The sequence below is a fragment of the Oenanthe melanoleuca genome, chromosome 2 (genome assembly GCF_029582105.1).
Source record: "Oenanthe melanoleuca isolate GR-GAL-2019-014 chromosome 2, OMel1.0, whole genome shotgun sequence".
Lineage (NCBI taxonomy): Eukaryota > Metazoa > Chordata > Aves > Passeriformes > Muscicapidae > Oenanthe > Oenanthe melanoleuca.
Genome location: NC_079335.1, coordinates 90,539,651 through 90,564,164, shown reverse-complemented (window position 1 = coordinate 90,564,164; position 24,514 = coordinate 90,539,651). Strand labels below are relative to the sequence as shown.

General features: G+C 38.3%; 1 protein-coding gene across 1 annotated transcript; it reads left to right on the top strand.

Annotated features, from left to right (window-relative positions):
* Window positions 1-1,049: 1,049 nt before the first annotated feature.
* GPLD1 (glycosylphosphatidylinositol specific phospholipase D1) lies at window positions 1,050-22,612 on the top strand. Its single transcript, XM_056483871.1, has 25 exons — window positions 1,050-1,183; window positions 3,975-4,030; window positions 4,515-4,593; window positions 6,951-7,048; window positions 7,857-7,967; window positions 8,222-8,270; window positions 8,739-8,793; window positions 9,433-9,540; window positions 10,248-10,275; window positions 10,363-10,502; window positions 11,452-11,517; window positions 11,747-11,870; window positions 12,386-12,525; window positions 13,499-13,685; window positions 14,641-14,751; window positions 15,745-15,819; window positions 16,278-16,434; window positions 18,487-18,628; window positions 19,152-19,251; window positions 19,343-19,436; window positions 20,023-20,199; window positions 20,509-20,669; window positions 20,930-20,956; window positions 21,049-21,099; window positions 22,274-22,612. The coding sequence occupies exons 1-25, from the start codon at window positions 1,087-1,089 to the stop codon at window positions 22,349-22,351; spliced, it is 2,511 nt and encodes an 836-aa protein (XP_056339846.1). The 5' UTR covers window positions 1,050-1,086; the 3' UTR covers window positions 22,352-22,612.
* The last annotated feature ends 1,902 nt before the right edge of the window (window positions 22,613-24,514 follow it).

Sequence of the window (24,514 nt, the reverse complement as noted above, 5' to 3'; positions counted from 1 at the left end):
GAATATCCTCTGGGGTGGGAAGGAACCCACAGGGATCATCCAAGTCCAACTCCTGGCCCTGCGCAGCACACGCCGACTGTCACACCGTGTGCCTGAGGGCGTTGTCCAGATGCTTCTTGAGCTCTGTCAGGGTTAGTGGTCTGACCACTTCCTTGGGGAGCCTGTTCCAGTGCCCGACCACCCTCCGGGTGAAGAACCTGACACCCAACCAAGCCACCACTGACACAGCTTCGTGCCATTCCCTCGGGTCCTGTCACCGCAGAGATCAGTGTCTGCCCCTCCTCGTCCCTTCGTGAGGAAGTTGCAGACCGTGATAAGGCCTGAGGGCGCTCAGTCTCCTCTAATTTGTGCTATACTGCAGGAGCACTGGCCACGGGAGCCTGTGGGCCACTGGGCCCGTGACAGTCTCTGGCACAAGGGCCATGCAAAGCCCCTGCCCAGTGCCACCATCTCGCTGGGGACTGGTGTGGCTGTGCCACATGCTCAAACGGCGGCAGGGAAACGCAGGGTGCCCAGCCTCTGCAGCCGGGAGTTCATAGCAGCACACCTGGCAGGAGTACTTCCGTGAGTCTCCCACATATCAGCTGGGCTTTCAATACTGAAAATAAGACCTAGACTTAAGTGTGCAATATCCTATCAGCTGGCCAAAGTTATCAATTTGTATTACCTGAAACTCAGGAGCTAATGTTTTTCTGTTAATACTGCTTTGGCAATCGGCTTTAATTTATTTTGTGAAATGGGATGTAGTTGCTGTAAGGCAAGCACATCATCAACTGGACAAACTCTGCCGTGCTGTTGGATTTAACAGAAACCTCTGCAGTGATGCACTGATTACACTGCTCAGATCCCAGAGATATTACAGAAGTGGGGAGAATACCCACAGTTTATTTCTTTCTTTATATAAATGACTTTATTTGCAGTAAAAGACAGCATTGGTATAAAATAGCCTTTCAAATTTGGCAGTTGTTTGCTTGCTGTGTCAGCAATATGTGTGAAAGAAAAGGCATGCTCCGTAACCTACATTTCAAAGGTCACAGTGCTACTGCTCCAGGCTGCTGAAAACCACAGTTGGAGCCAGCTGGCATCATGGTTGGTCTGAAGATTTGGTTTGTCTTGCTGGTTATACTCTACCATTTCTGTCAAAGATGTATCCCCTGTGGAATTTCGACACATGTTGAAATAGGTAAGACGTGTTCAGAATGTTTTCTTGTGTTTTGAATTTCTTGGGAAGAGAAGTAAATTCAGATTCAGTTGGAAAGCAGAGGGAGGAAATAACGTTAAAGTAACAAGCAGTCTACATCATTTTTAAAATGGGAATAACGGGATAAATGAGTTTGATTTTGGAGTTTGAAATTTTACTGTTTTTGTAAGTAAAATGCTTTCATTAACTTGGGTTGCGTATTTTTCCGTCTCCTAAGACACAGGCATTATGTAACTGGAATGTTTTTGTCTGTGAGTTGTACACAGACAGAGTTTGGTTTGGAGAAAGAAAAGGAATGCTTTAGGCAATTCATGGGATTGTTATATTTAAACTAAAGAATAACACAAGTCCTTTGTGGCAACTGTATTAATTATGCCATACCTGCACAAGTAGATACAATTCTGTAATGTGTTTCTATCTGTAACTAACATAATAAAAATTTTGTTCTGTGTCTCTTTCTGGTAGGTTGCTCTCTGTAGCCAGAACAGCTTAGACTTGTAAAGAATGAAGGAGAGAACTGAGGAACATCAAAATGGAGAAATATTTCTGTTTTGAACTTCTTGTTTGCCTGTGCTATTTTTAAAATCTGGTTTCTTCCACAGTTATTGCAAGCACAAACTCGAGCAGTGTGAGGTTGTTTTGAAACAGCTACTCATAATAATTGACAGTTTTAATTGTTTGTTCTTCTGGTTTTGTTTCTAAATCCGTTGCTCAAACAGAGGATAAAATGAAGGATATTGCCTTTATTCAGATGATTTTCTCAGACTTTAAGTACTGAATACATGCAACTTTGAACAATTTAAAGACTGGGATTATTCATGGTGTTTGAGACTGGAGTGTGTTCCTTTACTGAGTGTTGTACCCATGGTCAGCATCCTGGAACAATTTGTCTTTCCTAACAATGTGTCAAGAAACCCATAATAAACTGTAGGAGAAGTCATGCTGCCTGAGGTTAGGCAAGTGCACCCAACTCTGCAAGCTCAGGGCTCTAATTACTGAGTATGAGCTTCTGAGGACTTGAAATAACAGAATAGAGTGTGTTTGAGAAAAAAAAAAAAAACTGCAGAGAGAAACAAGCTGACAGATCTGTCCCAAAGCAGTCTTTATTTTCGTTTTTCTAATCAAAGGATCTAATCATGTTGCAGAAACTTGTGTTTATATAATATAAAGATCTTGGTTGTCTGAGGAGTTGTGCATACACTGAACTACTGAGTCATAGTTTACAACAAGTTTTGTCCATTTGTCAGAAAATTACATTAAACTGTGATCAACTCTGATGCTGCTAAATTGAGTGCTCTTATTGTTGTTCACATGAAAGTCTATGATGATAAGATGAAAATACTTCCGAAATTCAAACACTGAGTGATCCAGGAAAACAAAAACAAGCAAACAAAAAACCTGAAAAAACAAACAAACAAAAACCCCCAAAAAACAAACAAACTATAGAAAGGAATTCCTCTCAGTCAAAGCCAGCACCAAAGAAGTTCTGGACAGAGTTTTGAAAGTACTTTTAAAATGGAGAAAAGCTCTGCCTGTTCAGAATGTTGATGGTGTTCAGTGTGCTTGGCAGAGCTGTGCTGTGTCCTACTTCCATGGCCGTGCCTGGAAGCAGGTCTGAGTGGGAATGCCCTAGGGGCCCTTGTCAGACTTGTGACGCTCTGTGGGACTGTGGGGATCTGGCATAAAATTCCTTGTAAAGGTGGAGTTGTGGAACCTGGCCCCACTTGAGTAGTGAGAGAAGTGCGGGGGAGGTGTGAGGCAGAAAAAGCAAACTGCCAAACTGCGGCTCTCCCACACTGGAATCTGAGATGTGTGTAGAAATGTCTGAGCCTTAAAATTTTAGATTTACTTATTATTTTGTTGTTATTTCTCTTCCAGTGCAAGGCTGGTCTTTAAGGTATCTTATTTGTATAAGGATGATTTAGATTACTGGGTAAAATTCAAAGTGAAAGATCATTCAAATCCCCGCAGTTTTGTCTAGATCTTATTCCAGAATAGTAATGGATTGTTTTGGATTTGATGAGGGGAGGTTTTTGTTTGTTTTGTTGTTTGTTTTTGGGGTTTTTTTTCTGATATGATTTATTTGGTAAGGAAGAAATTAACTTCAATCTTGTAAATAGCTTTAGAGGAAATGTTGGGTATTTTTAGAATAGTGTTGATAGATTATTCCTGGAATCTAATATTAATTTGGAGACCTCATTAAAGAAAAGGATGTCAGTTCGTTTCATTCACTTGTTATGCCAGCTAAGTAAAGGTTTTGGCAATTAGAATATCTGCCGAGTCGGTGAATAAATAGTGTTATTTACCTTGCTGACTTTGGATTTTTGTTACTTCTCATGCATGTTAAAAATTAATCAAACTGTTGAACACCCACATTGATACCCAACATATCTTTCTCACTGTTAAGAACAATGAAGCTTGAATACAGCACAGCTAGAACTTTCTGGTCCACACTTTGCTGCGTGTGGTCCTGTCAGTTCACTGCTGTAGCTCATTTCTGGACATGGGGAGTTCATTTCCTTGTGATTTCCACTTGGTTGGTCAGCTTTGGAGCTAGGGATTCGAGAGAGACTGAAGATGTGCCACAGAAAGAGCACTTCCTTATTAACTCCCTAGGTGAGAAAACAGGTACACAGTTCTGTGAGAAATGGTGTTTCATGAAAATGGCACTCGGCTTAGGTATGAAAATGTGGTGTCTTCTGCTAGTGCTTCTAAAAAAATGTGGGCCTGGAAACAATACTATAAATCAACACTTCAATATATTGTTTTTCAGCACATAGAGCTCTGGAATTTTTCATTAAGCATGAAGGGAGTGTTAATTATAGACAGGTAGGATGCATATTATTGCCTAATTTTGTCCATCTTTCTTGGAATGTTTTTCTTTCTGTCTTGCATTTCTTTATTATTCTCAGTAATATGTGTCAATATTGTATTTTTATCTTTTTTTATTCAAAATAATTTGACTCCTTCTGCATATTTTTACAGAAATATAGTAATTATACCAATGTGTGTGTATATATATACATACACATACTTTGTGTGGTTTCTTGCATGTTTTCCTATCTTCTTTAGTCATATCCTATGTGAGTAGTTGTATTAGAAGAATCAGTAGAGGACTTTGGGAAAGCAGGTTTAATAAATGTAAGGACAGCAAAGTGACTGCAAGATTTTGTGCACCACATGGTGTATTTTACCAAGATAATAGTTGTATTTTGCTGGCATTTAGAATGTATCATTGATGTTGGCAGCAAAATGTGGTTTTGTGCTGTGCAATAACATTCTGATTCCTTTTCCTCCCCCATCCTTTCCCCAGTTATTATTAAATCACCAAGATGCTTTTCAAGCTGGGAGCATTTATCCTGATGCCTTTTATCCTCCAATCTGCAAACGTGGTAAGAGAAGCTTTTTAAGCCCAATGTTATAACAACTGCATTTTTATGTGAAAATCCTGCAGAATTTAGTGGGTTGAAAATGGTTACATTGTAAGAAACGAAGCACGGCCAAAAATGCTTTCTTTCTTTCCTGCAAAAACTATGCACCATTTTTATTAGAGCCTTTTTTGATACTTTAGAGATTTTATAATGAAATAACATATTTGAAAGTATTTTAAAAAGTTACTCTAGGGTAAAAATAACTATTTCATGGATAAGGCCATTTGGTAGAAGGATTCTGTTTGACTAAATTACATCAGATTACTGAGTACAGAGAGGACAAAATGATATTTTTCTTATAAATCTTAGGGAAGGCCTAAAGCTATTTCCATATTAAAAATTATTATTTTTTTATTAGATCAGTCAAAAAGAGGATGGGGGAATCTAAAAATCCCTAAAGTGTCTAAAAACAAAATAGTGTAGGACTTGCTGGGGGTGGGCAGGCAAGTGTTAATAACATCCCAGTTTAAAGCTTTTTTTTTCCAGACTGCAGTCTTTTGCCTTTTACTGTTCTTTTTGGAAATTAATGTCAGTCTTAATTTTGCTGCTTGCAGATCAGAAGGCTGCACTACAAAATTAGCACTCTCTTGCAATAGCTGCAAAAAATATGTCTTGACTTGCAAGTGGTCCCCTGATTTTTCAGTTCTGAAAGGTCAGCTCTTGATTATAGTCAGCTTCTCCAGCAACGTTAGAGCTATAAAACAGCCAGCTAGGCCTTGCTGTAGGATATTTGCTGCTGAAAGGGTAAATCTGGATAGTGAGCAGTTAGCAAATGGGTTAAAGAGCCTGTCCTCCAGCTACTAACTATTAGGGAGTTTAGGCAGATACCAGAGACATGGCAGTGATGGATATCCAGCCTTACTGGCTTCAATATTCTTGGTATATTAGTCAAAGTTCAAAGTATTGGAAGTATTTTAGTGGGCCATGCAAATTCCATTAAATTTGAGGTGTACTTAGGATCTTTCTTTGGTTTAGAGCCAAATCATGCTGTTGCAGCCAAAGTTCTTGTTTTTCTCAGAGGCTGTTTATGCTGCCTGTTGGTTATTCCAACTACAGGCTGCTTGACATTTTCAGTTCCTACTTCTGCTTAGTTCTAACTGTCTAGCTTGTCTTTCCCTTCTAACCATTTTGGCCTGTCTTATACCACGTCAGAGCTTCTCTAGCTGCAGTGTCCAATCTTCATTCCTTCACTAATATTGGAGTCCACTTGCCTTGTTAGAGTTGGACCACTCATCAGCAGTCTTCTTAGTTAATATGGAAGTAATAGGTCCCTCTTCAGACCTGAGCTGCTCTAACTGAGTGCAACAAGATCAAGGACAAAGCCATCCAGACTGCCTCTGTGGACAGGAGAAAGCTTAGATGTAGAAGGCTACTCTGATTTTGGCCAAGCAAGTACCATCCTTCTTTTATCTAGTTTAGCTGCACTGTAAAATATCAAGAGGCCAAAAGGTAACTGAATTACCCCCAAGGTCTGCTCTCTCAGTGTTTAATCTACCCTTACCTTGAGCAGTTTCACACTGCTGTGTCAACAAACACACACTCCTCCTCCAAGAGTACTGATGGTCTGAACAATATCCTATCTACCTTCTTTCCCCTTAGAGAATTCAACATTGTGTGCTGCTTGATCTCTTTATGTCAACATCCCTTTGCACTTAGCTTCATGTAGGTACACAGAAATTTTTAGGCAAGGTCACTGTTATATCCTACACAGTCTCTTCTGCCTAAATTCAGGTGAGAGTAGTAATTGATTCTTCAAATGAAACCTGATTTTTCCTGCTTTCCTCCCTTTTTCTCCTTCTACACTGACTTTATCTTGGCTAGTTTGCCTTTCTATTGAAAATTATTGTGGTAATAATGATAACATAGCTCTCCTCTGCCCTGTGGGAGCTGATACCTGCCAGAAAACATGACATTTTGAGTTGGCTGCCATTCCCTACAACTTTTTTGCCATTCAAGTAGATGCATTAATTTAGTCTACAGGTTCTCTGTTAGTTCTCTTTATGCTTTCTGCTTGGGAGGCAGCTTTTCATGGTACTGTACCTACTCTCAGGCACAGAGAAAAGGTGCAGGCACAAAATTTTTAGATGCTTCAAACCTAAATCACAGAGGGTAAATCTAGTGTGTGTTTTGATAGTATAAATCAGATAAAAATAAGTCTCTTTTGACTCTTTTCATTAGCTAGAGGTCAAAATATATCATCTGTCTGACATGAAATTGAACAAAAGTCTGTGGGGTTTTTAATGGAGGAAACATTTTTTTTCTTTTTTCTATTTCATTCTCCCCCAAAATCAAATATTGATATAATTTTATTGCAATAGGAATGTTCCATGATGTGTCTGAAGACACTCACTGGTCACCATTTCTCAAAACAAGTATTGACTACATCAGAAGGAATTATCCTCAGCCTTGGGAAGGGGTAAGAAAATTGATTAACTTTTTAAACAGTGTTTTTCAACTGTTTTCTTCACCTTCACTAGTTGTAATTTCATCCTTTGTGAGGTGTAGAAAAAACCAAACATTTTTATATTAAATTCTCTACTTATATAGGAACACTTGAAATCCTGTTTTAATCTTTACCATAAAAAACATTTACAGTTTCCATATAAAGTTTTTCAGTTACCTCCACTGTGGTCTGGTGCTTATGATACATTTTGTAGGTCCAAACTTTTAAATATGATTGGTGGTCTTGCATTTCTGTGAGGTCTGGTTGAAGGTTTGCCATTTGAAAACCAGACACCTTTTAGACTTCTCACTTGTGAAATCCTGAACTTCGTCCAGACTTGCTCTTGTTAATGGACTGTGAGATATGTAGGAGGAAAGGAAAAACAATTTATCAAAAGTGAGTGTGCAGAGGAATGTATTTCTCTCTTCTGTCTGCCTACACAACAACCATGGTTGCAGAGGGAGTTTGGTTCTTGGAAGTGGAAGTGTTTATCCTTGGTCCAGAGAAACAGTTTAGTATACATTTAACTTGAAGTATGCAAATTACCCTCACATCAACCATGTAATTCTATGGTGTTGGACTTTATAAACTGCTTAAAGCTTCTCAAGTTACAAAAGTTGACCACAGCACCAAGCAATGAGTGGTCAGCACTTTGTCCTGGTAAACTCTTGGACTGTAAGAGCTTCTCACCTGTATCCTCGTATAATGCACATACAGAAAATGCTAACATTTTCTTAAAGACAGGAGTAAAATGATGGACAAATGGATTGTTGTTATGTAGGCTACAGAGAAGCTGGTGGCTTTCCTGTTTGGAATTGCTTCACATATGGTGGCAGATGTTAGCTGGCATAGCCTGGGAATCGACCAAGGATTTCTGAAGGCCATGGGAGAAGTAAGCCTGTATTATTTTATTTATTGATACAACTGGATTTGTTGGAACAGATAGCTTTGCTTTGGACTGGTGGGGAGGAAAGAGAAAAGCTGGAGCCCTGTTTCAGGAAGATTTTTGGAGGGACACAATGTCACAAGCTTCTTAAGAGTGAAGTTGGTCAGGTTTGGACCTGTAAACATTAGTGTTGCTTGGAGAGTTTGTTTCTGCTCATGTTAAAAGAAACAGGCAGTTCTCTTGTTTTTCTCTTTCTCCAGATTGATTTTCATGGTTCATACTCAGAAGCTCACAGTGTTGGAGATTTTGGTAATGTTTCTATTTGCCAATTGTAGATCCTTGTATTGGAATGACTAGTCCTCTTCAAAACCATGGTGGTTGATTCTGGCTCTTGTCCTGGGAAATGCAGGAATTAGGAATGGCATATGGACACTGTATTCTTGCACTCCCCCATGGCTTGCAAAGCCCTGCTGTACCTGTCCTCAGGTTTCAGGAGATGTCATAAGGCATATGGATGCTTGGATTAAAGCCAAAATGCAGACCAAAGGATGCTAAGATTTGGATGGAGTGATTCCTGTGATTTTAAATTGTACATTATTCTTGGGAGGTATAAAATGTGCAGCATACTTCAGGTGAACCATTTGTGTATTCTAAATATATAGCTGGAAGATCTGCCATATAAATGCATATGGAAGAGCCATGCACACTGTTACCCATGACAGATAACAGGTTTTGTTCATTGGGCTATGTGGAGTTTTTTCATTCTTTCTTCCTCAGGAGGAGATGTAGTGAGTCAGTTTGAGCTGGACTTCAGTTACCTGGCATCCAGTTGGTAAGATAATGAGTTGCCTTCTTTAATATTTAATGTTTATTTTTGTATAATTATATATAATAAAATGACATATAATATCACATAATTATGTATTAATCTGTTTTAACAAAATGCTGCCCTTTATTTTTCTTTCAAAAGAAACCCTTGCAACTATTTTAAATGTTATGAGTTTGGTATTCCTTATATGCATATTTACTGTTCACTGACATTTAAAAACTGGTAGGACAGAAGGGAGTTTTATGTATAGGAACACAGCAAAAAAGATTAAATTATTTATGTCCTAAGCTATAAGTAGTTACATATAAAATAACTAATGAAAACTTTTTGCTGGAATCTCCTAGCATCTAATAAAATAACTTAGTTAAGGGGAAATCTCAGTGAAATTTATTTAAAGTTTGGAAGTTGAGGATGTTGAATTCACATAGATTTAAAACCATAAAAATGAGCAGAAGATTTAGAAATCCACTTTCCCCCCCCCCTCAGTTGCATGTGCAATATTGGTATTTGTAAATCTTCATGACCTTATGTATTCTTTTGAAATTTGGAATATTTTATAGGCTGTTGTTATTACAATAATTGCAATCTTTTATCAGGTGATGTGGAACATCTATTGTTGTAATACATTATTTTTGTTTCTAGGTATGTACCTGTCAAAGACCTAGCAGCTATTTATAAGGAATTTTATGGAAAAGAGATCATAACTGAAAGCACAATTGCTGAATGTACTTACCTGCTGTTTTTTGAACTGTAAGTTGAATATCTCTGCCTGAACTTTTGTAAGGGAAACATATATAGAAGAAATATGATAATCATATTTGAAATGCCTTATGCATTGATGTCAGCAATGAAGACTCCATCCTACACCCAAAATCACAGAACACCTGATTTTTTTTTTTAATGGCTGGGATTCAAATTTGGACTACTTAATGACTGTTAAATTAATTATTGCACCACAGATGGTGAATCTTAGCTATTTAATGCATGTATACATTTAACATATTTCTGCCTATTTATTTGAGAACAGCTGTGTCTTCAAGTACCATTGCACTGTGGTGAGTTAGCAGTATAATTATCATGCATGGAAGGAGTCTCTAGATACATGCCTTATCTACACTTTATGTAGATCCCTTCAAGTCCAAAAATAATTCAAAAAATACTTTGGATACCTGGCAGTGTCTGCTTTTGAACATCTTGAACAGCTTAGCTGTATCCTGTTAATTTCAGTTAATTACCAATAGTCACACAACATTGACAAAAACTGTGAATCCTTAAAAATTAAGGGCAATAAAGTTTATATTGTTACTTTTTGCATTTCAAATTAAAAAAAAATATTAACAACTCACATAGAAATGTAATGACTTGCATAGTATTTACCATATAGGACTCTTGAAAAGAGCTATTTAAATAATTAAGTATTAAATGAATCAAGTTTTATATCTGATTTTTTTTTTCAGGCATGGAGAAAGGCTTCTTGTTGGCAAGGTTGGTTTTCAGCTTTCTTTATAGAAACGAATATGTAGCGTGGAGAAGATGTGATCCATCTTACTGAGTATGTTGCCTGTCTCTCAGCTTTTTCCAACATTTGCTAGTAAATCTCCATTTCTGGTGGAGAAGTTCCATGAATATTTCCTTGGAGGAGTGGATGACATGGCATTCTGGAGCAACAACATTTTTGAGCTGACAAGCCATATGCTAGAGAATGGAACCAGGTATAATGTGTATCCTGAACTATGACATGCAGTAGTCAAGTGCTGAGACCCACTTAACTGCTCTCCTTAAGGCAGGATCTTTCCTAGAAGAGGTCCTTGGCTTAGATTCTCACTCGGACAAAGGGATTTCCGTGTCAGCCTTTTATCTGGGTGCACAGGATTACACAGGCCTTGAGTTTGTATTTTTACATGTTCATACTCCTTTCCCCTGGCACGCCTATGGCATGCCCAGGTGATACTTAGCAGGGAAAATTTGGGGCATTCTTTAAGATTTACTCAAGGGTTTGCTTAAATGTAGCATAGCCATACCCTGAGATTCTGCCTGGACTGGCAATCTGAGCCAGCACCTTTTAGCTGCTGCCATCAGTCAGCAAAGATGTTCCTTTTGAGGAGAGGTCAGATATTGCTTTCAGACTCTGAAGGCAAATAGGATTAGAAAAAATAGGAGTATATATTCTGGTGTTTAAGCTCAGGCTTCTACTCAACTTCATATTTTTATAGAAGTTTATCTTTGTACATCTCTCTTACAAATACAACCTTTCTGTAAATAACTTTAGAAGACCAACAGTGGCAATTAATTAATCCATTTATATGGAAAATATCACTGTTACTGTCTTGGGAAATTATGTTTGAAATACAGAATAGCACAATCTGTTACGTTCTTTGTTCCAGAATGGCACTTTCATTAAAAGCACTTTAGATTCATATACATGCATGTTAAAATGAGTTTCCTTCTCTATAAAGACATTATATTCATACAGAACCTAATTAAAGTCATCAAATAAACCTCATAGGGGTTTATAAGGGTTATGATAATGCTCTGATTTTGATTTTCTTGGGAAAACAGATGACTTCTAACAGAGGAATCAGTAAGGATAAAAGTTGTATTTTTAGTTTCACTTCCATTGTGGTAAAATCTTTGAAGTGCATTCTGTATATTTTTCTTTAGTGACTGCTACCTGCCTGAGAATCCTCTGTTCATAAACTGCACAAAGGAGCACAAGGAAAACCACATGTAAGTATAGCTCTGATGGTTTAAAGCTTCAGTGATGAGAGTCTTCTGCTAATGTGGACAGTGAGCTACTGAAAATTAAAGATATTTTGGGTAGTTTCTTTATGTATGTATTTGAGATTCTCTTAGCATGAATAACTAAGTTTTGTAAAAAGGAGCTGTGCAGAAGAGTGGCTTTTACCTTGAGTCATTATTTCAGTTCTAATTCTTATCACTGCCTTCTTTATTTTAGCAGAAACAAACAGTCAAAACATGAACATCACAAGAATACAACTTCTTTGCTTACAGAAACACTTGAGAAGAATATAAACTATACAGAGAGAGGAGTTCAGTTCAACATACAGCCTTGGGCAACAGTAAGTGAAAAGTAACAGATGTGTCAGGTAAAATACATCTCCATATAAAACTGTTTTTGTTTCTGTCTGAAATGCTGCATGATGGAGCAGGTTGTCTGGGTGTTAACAGTAGGTGGCTTCATGGACATTCCAGTACCATTGTTAATCTATGTATGTGCATCATGAATACTCAATTTTTAAACTTTGCTCTTTGTATAGTGAATGCATCTGCACATCCTGCAGTGCTAAAAATGACAAAATATATATTTACTATTTACATTTTTCAGACATACAATGGCTTTTTTGGTATAAGAGCTCCCAGCAGAGCATGGCAGTGAATCATTTGTAGTGCTCACGTTACAGCATACAGATTTTTGTCTTCCTAAAATGGTGCTTATGATCTGAGTCAGACTCCTCTTAAATGCATGTGGTGATTTCCACTGTTGGTGACTTGATTTTTGAGGTGTCCCAAAATGTTCTAGAGTTTCAACCTGTGTTTTAACCACTGTCATGTCCCTTTATTATTTTTATTTCAGAAATCCCTTCGCTTGATAAACCATGCTTTTAAAACCAATGTCTGGAGAGCATTGGCAGCTACACATCAGAAATCTTCTAAGCACATCTCCAAGCCAGCAGCTTCATATTTTCTGACTTCGCCCTATGCTAGGCTTGGATGGTTGGTAATTTCTTCATCCCACTTCCCTTTAATTTCTGAAAATTTTGAGTACCTACTAAAATATTATTATTGATCCTTTGGATACTCTTTAAAGGTGGCAGTGCAAATCAATTAGTGGTACAAATCTGAGGGAATGGCTTATATTGTATGTCCAGAATAGCAAGTTAACACTTTCAGATTTTTCTTTCAGATGTTGATCAAACTCAGAATGGAAGGAACCAACATTAGAACTAACAGTGGCTCTAGTTCTGAACAATAAAGGATTGTTGCTACCCTTTATTGATTGTTGGATGATGTTTGTGTGAAATTAATCATCTGTCATGGGTTGATGACTGATGATGTCTAGCAAGACTTCTTGGAAATACTCTAGACTAGTAGAGAGTTCAAAGATAGATTCAGGACAGAAGGAGGCATATTCTCTCTCCTTGCCAATGAGGTTCTACCTTAATCTGCAACAGGGAAAATAATTAAAACAAATTTGCTGCTTATCTAATTTGTGAGTTTACTTCACACTGGCTAAATTAACAGTAGTTAGTTCTTTCCATGTTGCCTCTCTAAACTCCAGCACATTACTGAGACCTGTGGTCCTTTTGCTTATCCCCTTTTAGGACCATCAGTTAATCAGATGTTCAGTTTAAAAGATATTTTAATTTCCTTTTTTTTTTTTTTTGTATTCTTTGTCATATGCAAGCAGGCCTTTTTCATGCTCCTTGCTCTGATTGCTCTCAGGTGCCTAATGTCAATAAAAAGCAGTTCCTGTAGATCTCAGATGCATTGATGAAAGATGATTCTTCTGGTTTTACTTAATTCAAGAAAACACAAATAAATATATAATTTAAAAATGCTGTATAGATCTTTACAAAACAATATGGGGAAACAGGTCCTGGTTTATCTGAATTTTGGGTTTTTTTTCCTCTAATGTTGTGGAAGTCTGGGAACTAATGCTGATTTTATTGACTCCCTTGCTGCACAGGGCACTGATCTCAGCTGACCTCAACCAGGATGGATATGAAGATCTGGTGGCTGGAGCTCCAGGGTACAGCACCATGGGCCATGTTCAGATAGGAAGGGTGTATGTGGTCTATGGCAACCAGTCAGGTTTGCCAGCAGAGGACATGGATCTGGATGCAAAAGCTGACCAAATACTACAGGGTCATCAGGTAAGGGACCAAGGTAGATATTTGTCGCTTTTTTTTTTTTTTTTTTTTGCCTGAAAATTGGTGAATTTTGGATGAGAAGTGGTATCATTAATGTGTATGAGTATTACTCCTGAAACACTCCTCTTGATGTCATAAGGTGTCATATTGTTTTCAAGAAAAATAATCATCATTAAACTGGAACAATCGAAATGATGGTAATGTGTAGGTTCACTTCCATTACTGTACAAGATAAGTGAGTGTTAGACCATAAAGCGTCCTTAAATAAAAATCAGGTTGTGTCTCTGTAAATCACAGTATAGCTCATTCTGGTTCCCCGTATTTAAGACAATATTGTGTTTCCTGTCCTTTTTAGTTTGAAATTATTCATTTTATACATTTTAATTACTTTGAGGCTACACTTATTCATTAATTAGCTTCTCCCCAGATAATTTTGTCTGTAGTAAGTCTATTGAAAAAAAAAGAGGGAACTCTGATTTGACATGATGGTGGCTGTTTTGTAACCAAGAAGTAGGAGCAAATGACCCTTTTGATTTTAAATATGACCCTCTGTAGAAAACACCTTTATTCACAAAGAAGATCACAGGGAGAAATGATATACATTTCCTTTTAATTTGTTTCTGTGCTCACAAACTGTGCAGTAGCAGCTGCTGTCTTCTTACAGAGTGTTTTAATAGTTCTCAGTCATAATGCTGTCAACAGGAAAGACCATAAACTTAGCATCAATGGTGCACTGGACTCAGAAGAGGAAATAGCAAAGCAGCACCATATAATATTCAGTTGTCCTTCATTTTAACACAGTTGACTTTGAATTAGTGTCTTGTCATGAAGTTATTACTTAAAAGAAAAAGAATTGTTTGGAAAGACTTTTGTCATCTGTTTCCAGTTCTTCCCTCTGCAAACATTTGGTTTTCATGATTTTGATTTGAAAACATAAGAGCAATTCCTTTTCTTTTAGCCTTCAGGAAGATTTGGTTCTGCCCTGGCAGTCCTGGACTTCAATGAGGATGGAGTGCCAGATCTGGCAATTGGAGCACCTTCTGTGGGATCTCAGTTTCTTACTTACAAAGTAAGCTACAAATATGGGTTTGTTGTTTTGGTTTTTTAAACTCTCCAAACTGAATGCTTTTATTGATATATATTTTTTTAAAAAATTAAATAAAAAGAGAATTTCTGTTGTTGCTCAACATAACACTGCTTAACATAAATAAAAGTTTATAACGTTTGTGGGTACTTTGACTAGAGCAATTACAGCTACCTGTATTTTTATTTCAGTGGCCTTTTTGCACATTAGAAATATGAACCAGATTGCAACTTTGCAGCGCTGACATGCTGGAAATGTAAGGGGCCATTAATGAAATACAAATGTTTACGAACAGAGAGTCTGGAATGGACCTCATGGGTCAATGACTTTTGTCATATGCTGTCACAAGGCCAACAAATGATATCTAATTTGTAATCTGAAACAGACACACTTACTAAAATAATAAAGTTACAGAGGCTTAATGATTTGCAGCTTACCAGATAAACCCATATAATGGTCTCTGAGTATTTTAAGATTGTGCAAACCGAGAGGTAAAATGTTTTGATTTAAACAATATCCATTAAGCTTAAAACTCTTCAGAATTTTAGATACTAATTTAGCTGTCTAAATAAGAATTTATGTTGCTTTTATTTAGACTCACCCCTTGGAAAATTGTGTGCATCTGTTGTGCCTGGCACTGTTTGCCATTGTATTAAATAATAATTATCAAAATTTGAGCCATCTGAACATGTGTATTGAGTATAAATACACACTATACTGCCCTTGTTCCTTACACACAGTGTCATGAAAATGTACTTCTCTACTTTGTTGCTTGGTTACAGCAGTACCCATTATTCATGGATATTCTTAGGTTTGGGGTGGGAAATAAAGTATTATGGGAAGGCTCTGAGAGGAAAAATGAAGTTGTATGAATAGCCCTTGCAGAACTGTTCCACTTTTTGTGATTTGCTTTGGATTTAATATTTGATACTGACATGCAGGTGCTCTCATGTTTTATTTTCTTTTTCTGCTGTTTAGGGTGCTGTGTATGTCTACTTTGGAACTGAGGGAAGAGGCTTGGCACCTCAGCCAAATATTACCATAACTTGTCAGGTATATTGATAATGTAATGTCCTGTTTATACAATCCTGTTAGCCAGGCTAACACAGGACTATACAGGCAGAAGGTGAGATAAAGGGGAAAAGAGCTTATGGGCTTAAAAAAAGAATGTTAAAATTCAACTTATCATTGCAATGAAATTTAGACTGATGGGGGATGGAGCAAGCAGGTGCTTGCTTAGATTGATTGTGTTTGGGAAATACATTTATACCCCAGTGCAGAAAGACAGCAGGGTGAATAAAGAGGTGCATAGCCCTCAAAACCAAAAAAAGCCACCAAAAAACCCTGACCCAAACCAAACAGAAAAACAAAGAAAACAAAATTGAAGCCAGGGAGTGGGAGGGTAATTTGGTCAGAAGAAAAGTTAGCTCTTTAGAATTAAATTGCTCTATTTTGCTACAGAATTGATGGTTTCAGTTCTATTTCAGGCTTAAACTAACTGTTTATTGCAGTATTCCTACTGTAATTTTGGTTGGTCCCTCCTGGCAGCTGATGTTGATGGAAATGGAAATGCTGATCTGGTTGTGGGCTCTCCATATGCACCTGGTGGTGGGAAGCAGAGAGGATTTGTGGTTGCATTTTACTCTCATTTCAACAGGAGTGACCAAGGTAATACTTGCTGAATAAAATAACCCTCCCATAGTTTATGTGACTGATTATTTGTTCCTAATTAATCATGGCATAATTCAGGTCTGAAATGATGTGAGAGGGTGTCCCTCCTACTCAATAAGCTGTCAAGCCAGAACAAATTGCTCAGGGCTTTGTCCAGTTGCATCTTAAAATCTCCAGTGATAGAAATTGCACAGCCACTCTGGGCAGCTGTTCTACTTCTTGGCAGTCCACATAGGGAAAAAAATCTCTTGTTACAGCCAGTATGAATCTTTCTTGTTTCAGTTTATGTTCATTGTCTACTGTCCTCCCACCATGCAGAGTGACCTTCTAGGCACAGAAAGCATGGAACACCCCTACTAAACTTGCTCGAGTTTGTCAACATCTTTCCTATTATGGAACAACATATTATAGGTGTGATCTAGGGAACAATGGCTTCTCTCAATCTCTGCCATGCTCCTGCTTTCATAGTCTGAGGCACTGTTGGCTGTCTGCTGTCAGAGCCTCACACTCAGCTCTCTTCCCACAAGGATCTATGGGGCCTTTTCCACACAGCAGCTCCTCAGCCAGTCTGTCCCCAGCTGTATGTGTCAGTGCAAGGGGATCTCCTTTCCCAGGGTCAGGCTTTGCATTCATCCTTACTGAATTTTGTGAGGTTCCTGTCAGCCTGTGTGACAGCTACAGCTGGTCTGAAGCTGGATAGATAAATTTGGCTGTAACAATGGTTGGCTTAGTTTGTCAAAGAGTAGAAGTAAAAAAGTTGAGTGAGGTAATGATAGGTTAGATGTAAATTTAAGCTAGAGACTTAAGCTAATCTTATTTAATTTTGAATGTAGACAGTTGGCTAGTAAGTTGGGCAGTGTTTGACTAATTGGGTGTTTAAGCACAGGAATTTTGAACTTTCTATAGAAGAGGGTATCCATGAATAAATGTTAGCTGTTGTTGCATGATCTCAGCATGTTCAGTTGTGTGCCTACCTCCAAAACTGTGACCGAATGTAACAAGCCTGTTACTCCAGTCTGCCTGGGTACCTCTGAATGGGATCACCCCCCTGCAATCTCCTGTTACCTGCCAGCTTCACAAAAGGGCATCTTGTTGCCCTGTCTAAATAATTTATAATGAAGTGTCCAACAGGATGAGTCAAAAAATTGATCCCTGAAGTCACTCCACTTGCTGCAGGCATTCAGAGAACAACACATGGTTCTCTGCTCTTGTCAGAGGGATCATCTCAACCAGGTCTTTCCTATCTGGTTTTCTGTTCATCCAGACTGCAGTGTCCCAGCTTGGATGCAAGAACAATTGTGCTGGAAACCTTCTAAAGCAATGGGTTCAAGCATGGATTGTGAGTCCAGGGTAGGCTCACTGCTCTTTCTTGGAAAATTGCAAATGAACCTCAACAAATGAATCTTTATCATTCTGTATGTTCCTTCATGTGGCTAAAGAGGAATGCTACAAGTGAATACAGTTAATGAGTACAGGTGATGAGGCTTCTAGTGAATGAGGGAGGAAATGTCATAAATGGAACTAAATAATAAAGCTTGGGCAGCTTTGTCAGAATCATGTAGTTAAGATTTACAATAATGCATAATTGTTGCAGCTTATTCTAATTCATATAAAATTAGAAACCACAAGAACATGGTTTTCAAAACACTGCTAACTGGCATTTTTGTGAAACCAAAGCACAGAACGAGTTATTTAAATAATAGCCAGAATGATCTGAGGCTCTCCCACCCAGCACCCTTGAAGAATTACAAGTTCTGATAAACAGTAAGTAGTTTAGGGCAGGCTCAAGTGCTAGCTTTCATATACTTCTTGTAGGCTATTGGAAGGATTGAGAAACAAACTGTGTCAAATTAAAGCTTTCACCAGCCAGAAGGGCTGCAGAGTGAGCAAGCAAAGTCAGCAACTCAGTAGTTGCTGCCATCTCATGGGCAGTGTAATTTTGCACAGAGAAACTTGTTGTCGCAGAATGAATCAGTGGAGGATTGCAAATGGGTTTTTCAATGCCAGGGCACACCAAGATTTAACTCATATTTTTTTCTGGTCTCTCAGGACTCCTGTCAGTACAGGATGCCAACTGGATGGTGGAGGGGGAAGAAAACTATGCTTGGTTTGGATTTTCGCTTGCCAGCTGCCAGCTGGAGAACGTGACATTACTGCTGATTGGCAGCCCTACATGGAAGACTTGTTCTAGGTGTGTTGCATGTGACAGCTTTCTGTCTTCACTCTGTTCTACTTCTGCAAGGTTTAAGATTTGCAATAGATTAGACTTCCAGCTTTTTAGGAAGTTTCCTTTTTGTTCTGCTTAGAATATTTTTATTAGATTAGTATTTGTATGCCTTCACCCTTCCTTATGAAGACCAGTGGTTTTAGACCCTATATAGGGCAAGTCTTTGTTATTTAAAGACACCTAAGAATTTCTTGGGTTTCCTTGGGGTGGGAGAGGGGTCACAAAAATGCTGATGGGTAAGGGTTCCCTAAATAACCATATGGATAACTCTTACTTTGAGATAGCATTTTTAAAAACAAATTAAACCCAAAGATGTATTGGATGATAAAAAAGTGGATAGACAGATCAAGTCTGCACTCTAAGTATTGTGTAATTAATTAAAACAAGTATGGGAATTACTAAAGTAGATTTCTAGAATTTGTTAGGCACTAATATTGCAAAGTAAAAGGGGAGAACATGTACAATAATATATTGCATTGTAATTCAGCTGCAATCCCCTCTTGCCGGATGTCAGACAGAGTGTTGGGAAGGTGTACGGGTATAACCCACCAAGTACAGAGCGCTGGTTTGAGATAACTGGAGACAAGGTAGGGCTGCTTCTTTAATATGGCACCTATGAATAATTTGAAGTAAAGTGATATTTTGTAGAAATTACATAGGTGTTTTAAAATCTAACAGGAGATGGGCAGAATGGGTTTGTCTCTGGCCAGTGGTGTGCTGTCTGTGGCTGGGAACACAAGGAAAGTTTTGGTGGTGGGTGCACCTACTGCAGGTATGTCTTGAAACTGGAGACCATTTCTGCCTTCTGTTTGTTTCTGTGTGACTTGAGGACACATACAATGTTTAAGGGAAAAGAGACCTTTAAGTTACCATGTAATTTAAAAAACCAAAAAACAATTGGAAATCTCTGTAATCATCTGTATATGCCTGTATATGTAGAGTCCTCTCTACTGTGCCTGCACTTCAATAGGTCTTTTTCCTTTTTTAAAATGGGCTTAACAGCATTACTACTTTGCATTATTTATGTAACAGTGATTTTCTAGTAGACTGCATATTTCTCAGAATTGAAACAACACAGTATTTTGTCCTCACTCTGGCCGTAGACAGTAAGGAATTGAGGATGTCAAACTGCAGAAGTCTTACTTGGATGCCTTTCTCCCCTGGTACTATGAGTAAAAGATAGGGTTTTTTTTCCTATGCTAATTAGTGTTAATCCCATATAATTGTTGATGCTATTTGATACATTATATTAATTTTATCCATTTCATGTTATGCTAGTTTCACCTATAATTGTATTAAACCTGAATTCCTGTGTCTGATGCTCAACATCTGGTTTGTTGTTTTTGTTTTTTTTCCAGACAGCTCGTCTAGGATTTTATTTATGCCCTCAGTGCTGCATCAAGCTGGATTAGCTCTGGTATATGACCTGTCAAACAGCACCAAGCCTTCTCTGCTCAGCACATTCAGTGGGGACAAGAGGTTTTCTCATTTTGGAGGAGACATATACTTAAGTGATCTGGATAGCGATGGGCTAGGTAAAGCTTGGTGAATCTAGACCAGAGGGGAAGTGTTTAGCTTTTGTCAACAGGAAAATTGGTCACCTACATATTCATACAAGTGCTAAACACAGTCTGCTTTCTCAGTTGAATTGCACCAATATTCCATTGTTCCCTACAGGGAGACCTCTCTAAAATCTCAAGCAACTCAGTAAGAAATTGAAACATTTTAGTTGCCATCATTAATAGGAATTGCGGCATCTACAGGCATGTAAATGCCAGCTCTCCTGTGTTTTGATCTACCATTAATTCACTTCTTCTGTTATATCCTCTTTGCAATATGTGCAGATGAAATGATTGTGGCATCCCCACTGCGAACTAACGGTGTCACCTCAATCCTGTCTGGTGGGGCTGCTGGCCGTGTTTATATTTACAATGGCAGACAGGCATCCTCGGGGAATGTGACAGGCCACTGCACATCATGGACATCTCCCTGTCCTGAGGACTGGGTAAGAATGTGAAATTCACAAGAAAGTGAATTCTGGACATAAGTTTAGAATGACAACTAATTCATTACATCCAGTGCAAATACCAAGTGTGTTCTGCCTTGGTTCCAGAAAACAAAAGGTTTTCTCAGATTTCTGAATCTCTGCAATTTGGCCCCTCCTGTTTGTTCTTAAATTACTTTCCTGTTTAGGAGCCAGGGTTATCATACTGGTCTTCTACTGTCTTCCACTGACTTCTTATTTCCTTTTTTTTTCTTTTTTAGGCACAATATGTCCTGATTTCTCCTGAGGTAAGTAACTGGTAAACAAACTACTGAGAGAAACTAAAAAGTCCTACTTAAAAAAACCTCCCAGCATTATAAACAGCAATATTATTTTACAGGAACTATCAAGATTTGGGAGTTCCATTACCACTGTGAAATCTGGAAGAAAGGTGAGAAAAATTACTGTGGTTGCTTGCTTCATAGCATCCTTCTACCTCACTTGCATATACTAGGTATCTTACACATTTTCAAGTCTTAAGTTCTTTACACCATTAATTAAGTCCTCTCTGAACTGATAATTAAATGTTTTATAGATTGATGAGATATGGAGTTGCCAACACTTTGGCACCTAAATTAAAAAATTTGAATCACTTCAAAGCAGCCTGAATTCTAAACTGCTTAGAAGTGTACTGAAAGGTTCCATGAGAAATGCAGCATAGGCGCCTCCCAGCTTTACTGTTCACGCCAACCTGGATGAAAAGTGGATGCTCAGCTATGGAGCAAACCAGGCTCCCAAAACCATCCCCCTCATTTAGTCTTTGCAGGCTTGCTGTCCTGGCTATTACCTGCAGTGAACACTGATCATATGCCATGTGTTTCTAAACACAGAGGTCCAGTTCCTACCTGACTGATTTAGGTAGGATGTGTTTCTGTACCTGTTTCTCTTTGCTTCCCTCAGATGACCATTTTTTTGAGCAAATTGCCAAACACCAATTGCTAATTTGTCTGAGGCACTGAGGAGCCATTTTGTTCAGCTGGAAGGTTACTTAGTGCTTGTTCAATGTTCTTAGTGCTGAGTTCCAATGTTATGCTCACTGTAGCATCACCTCCATGAGGATTCAGGTTCTCAGTGTGAGTACAGAGGAAGTCTCAGTACCAGGCTAAGGTCTTCAACAAATGGTGTTTGACTTCTTTTGTTAAAGCTTGCAATGGAGAAACACCTGGAAATTCTTCTCAGCTAGATTAGGGTGAATAATCCAACACCTGAAACACAGGCACTGCTAAGTGCAGCTGAGGCCATTCTCCAAGCAGTTGAGTTCTGTTGATATAGCACCATCTAGTCCACACTCCTGCTCCATCCCTATTGCTCTTAGCTCTGAGATGCAGTTTATATGGGCAAGAAACTCATTTCATTTGGTTCCAGCTTGCTCCAGTTCCCCAAATGAAACAATCTGTTTGCCAAACTATTTTCTTAACTGCTACTCTGATGAGGTGCGCTGCTCTCTCATTTTCCATCCCATTTCTATATGACGCTAATGAGATGGTTAAAATCCACGAGGGAAGCTTAAGGCAGCCATGCACCTGCAGTTGCATTTTGCTAACCTTTGTTCTTTGTCCCTGCAGAAGGAACTTGTAGTGGCAGCAGAGAGAAGTTCTGCGAAAGCTCGACTTGGTGGAAGGCTTTTTGTCTACTCACTCTGAAAGTTCACAGCAGCCTTAAAACACCAGGGCACACCTGGTCTTCTAGTGAAAAATCTCTATAGTATTTGTGCTATTTCCTGAACCCACACAAACTAACCAACCAAACCAACACACCGTGTCAGCAAGCTTTTGCTGAAATCTGTGGTGGGCAGCAGCATCACTTATCTAAAACAAGCAAGCTGGTTTGAAAACCTTTTAGAGGTCGAAATAAGCAGGCAGCTGCATTTTTGGTAGTAGTATCTGGCTGTGTAACAAATGTTCAGTGGCCACCTTTACTGGCCAGATTTGAGTATCTTCTTGAGAAAATCGGGAAACCAGCACAGCATTTATGATTCCTTACATACTGTGATAAGGATTCTAAGCATGGAAAGTTACTGTCAAAATAATAAGCATGGAGCAGCTTTTAGACTGACAGAAAGGTGGGTGCTGATCAACAGGACTGTCTCTATCCCCCTCCTGTCTCTCAAATCTTGAGGCCTGCATTGAGGGTGTAAAGCAGCTTGGATCTACCAGAGAAAATAGAACAAGCAAGACTGATGAAGTTTTAGGAAATGCTTTTGCAAGCCTTTCTGCTTTTGTGTAAATTTCCATGACCATGGTAATATAGAGTTGTTAATGGCTTTTATTGCTAACAGTATTATCTTTAATTAACACTAATTTTGTATGCTGCAGGTTTAACAGTGTGCATCAATTATCTATTAAAAACTTGAGCAGCAGAATGTGTTGATATTATTATTACCAATGCTAGTCTGTAGACACATATGGGTGTTTACTCTCTCTTGCCTCCTTCACAAAAGCAAGCATTATTTTTATTTTAAATAAAATTGAATTCTAAAGGTCCTAATCCAAAATTAAACATCTCAACTTACCTTCCTAGCAATTCTCTCTCAAGGATGTTGTTTTAAACAAATCAAAAACAGCAAGGTGAACATTAGCTTGATGTACAATGCATTCTGGTATCTATTTTGAGGACTTGCCCAAATAGCAAAACACTTTAAAAAAGTAGATAAATCTGAACTTCATGGAAGAAGTAACTGGAGACAACTGGGATTGCAGTACTAACATTACAAATCTGTTAAATGCAGTATGAGGCAAAACAAGCAGTGTGCTTTTAAAGGCAGAATAAAGGTTTTCTCTTCAAATCAAAATTGACAAAACCAGTATGTTCTGCAGCAATTCCATTCCAAATATACTCTCTCCACTGGTTTTTGTTTTTCGTATGTATGAACTCCACGTAATTTCATTGCACTTGACTATGTTTTGAGTACTTTGCATTTGTCTGTAGAGATAAAAAGCAGCCTTGTAGAAGATGTGTCTACACGTTTTTATTGCACTTTGAGTCAGTTATGTGTACAGGCAGAGTAAAAAGGAGTTCACAGAAGCCTCTCGGCAAAAAAGCTTACGAGAAAGCTTCTCAAACAGCTGCACCAACACATATCAGTTCTGGCCTAAAGTAACTACAGCTCATTTGAAAACATCAGCATCCATCTCCCTTCACACACCGAGATTCCTGGGGTTTATCAGCCGAGGTATGTGAGCTGTTGTTTTTTTCCATTGGATTGCTCAGTTTGCAGATTTTTTTACTACTTTACATGCTAAGATTAACGGCTGCAAAAAAAATCAACTAGAAAACTCAAAAGCATTACAGGCCCCGTTATTTTTCTCAGCTTCTCATGCCATTAGTATCTGTACTTAAAGCTATGAACAGAAGAACTGTTGGAAAGTAACCATGAACAACTGACTTTAACCAAACCAGAACCACAGGCCTGGACAACTTTAATTTATGAACCTTTTTATTTCCATCTTTGACTCATTAGTCCTGAGAAAAATGTTCACAGCTATAGCTACTGTCTTTTCAACCCCTGCCAGTATAATGATTTATGTGGTGTCACCTAAGGAGCTGCTCACTGTGTTAAAAATAGATTAAAAAAATCCCAAAGAAGAAATGGACAGTGTGTGACGTGATTTAGACACATTTCATGCTCCCTCTACAACCTGAGAGAAACCAGTGGAGAACTACACCCTTAAAGGGAAGTCCCAAGAACAAACAGAAATACCTGGCATAAGGCTTTTATTCCCTCCTTCAGCCTATTACAGGACATCAGGCTTCCACACCTTTAATTAACCTGGCTACTTACTGTGGTGCAGGCTAGCCCATGCTTT

Bases quoted from the DNA above. Each gene is read 5' to 3' on its own strand.
- GPLD1 (XM_056483871.1), top strand. From the start codon at position 1,087: ATGGTTGGTCTGAAGATTTGGTTTGTCTTGCTGGTTATACTCTACCAT. The intron at 1,184-3,974 runs GTAAGACGTGTT...ATTGTTTTTCAG, and splicing joins TTCGACACATGTTGAAATAG to CACATAGAGCTCTGGAATTT. The intron at 9,541-10,247 runs GTAAGTTGAATA...TTTTTTTTTCAG, and splicing joins TACCTGCTGTTTTTTGAACT to GCATGGAGAAAGGCTTCTTG.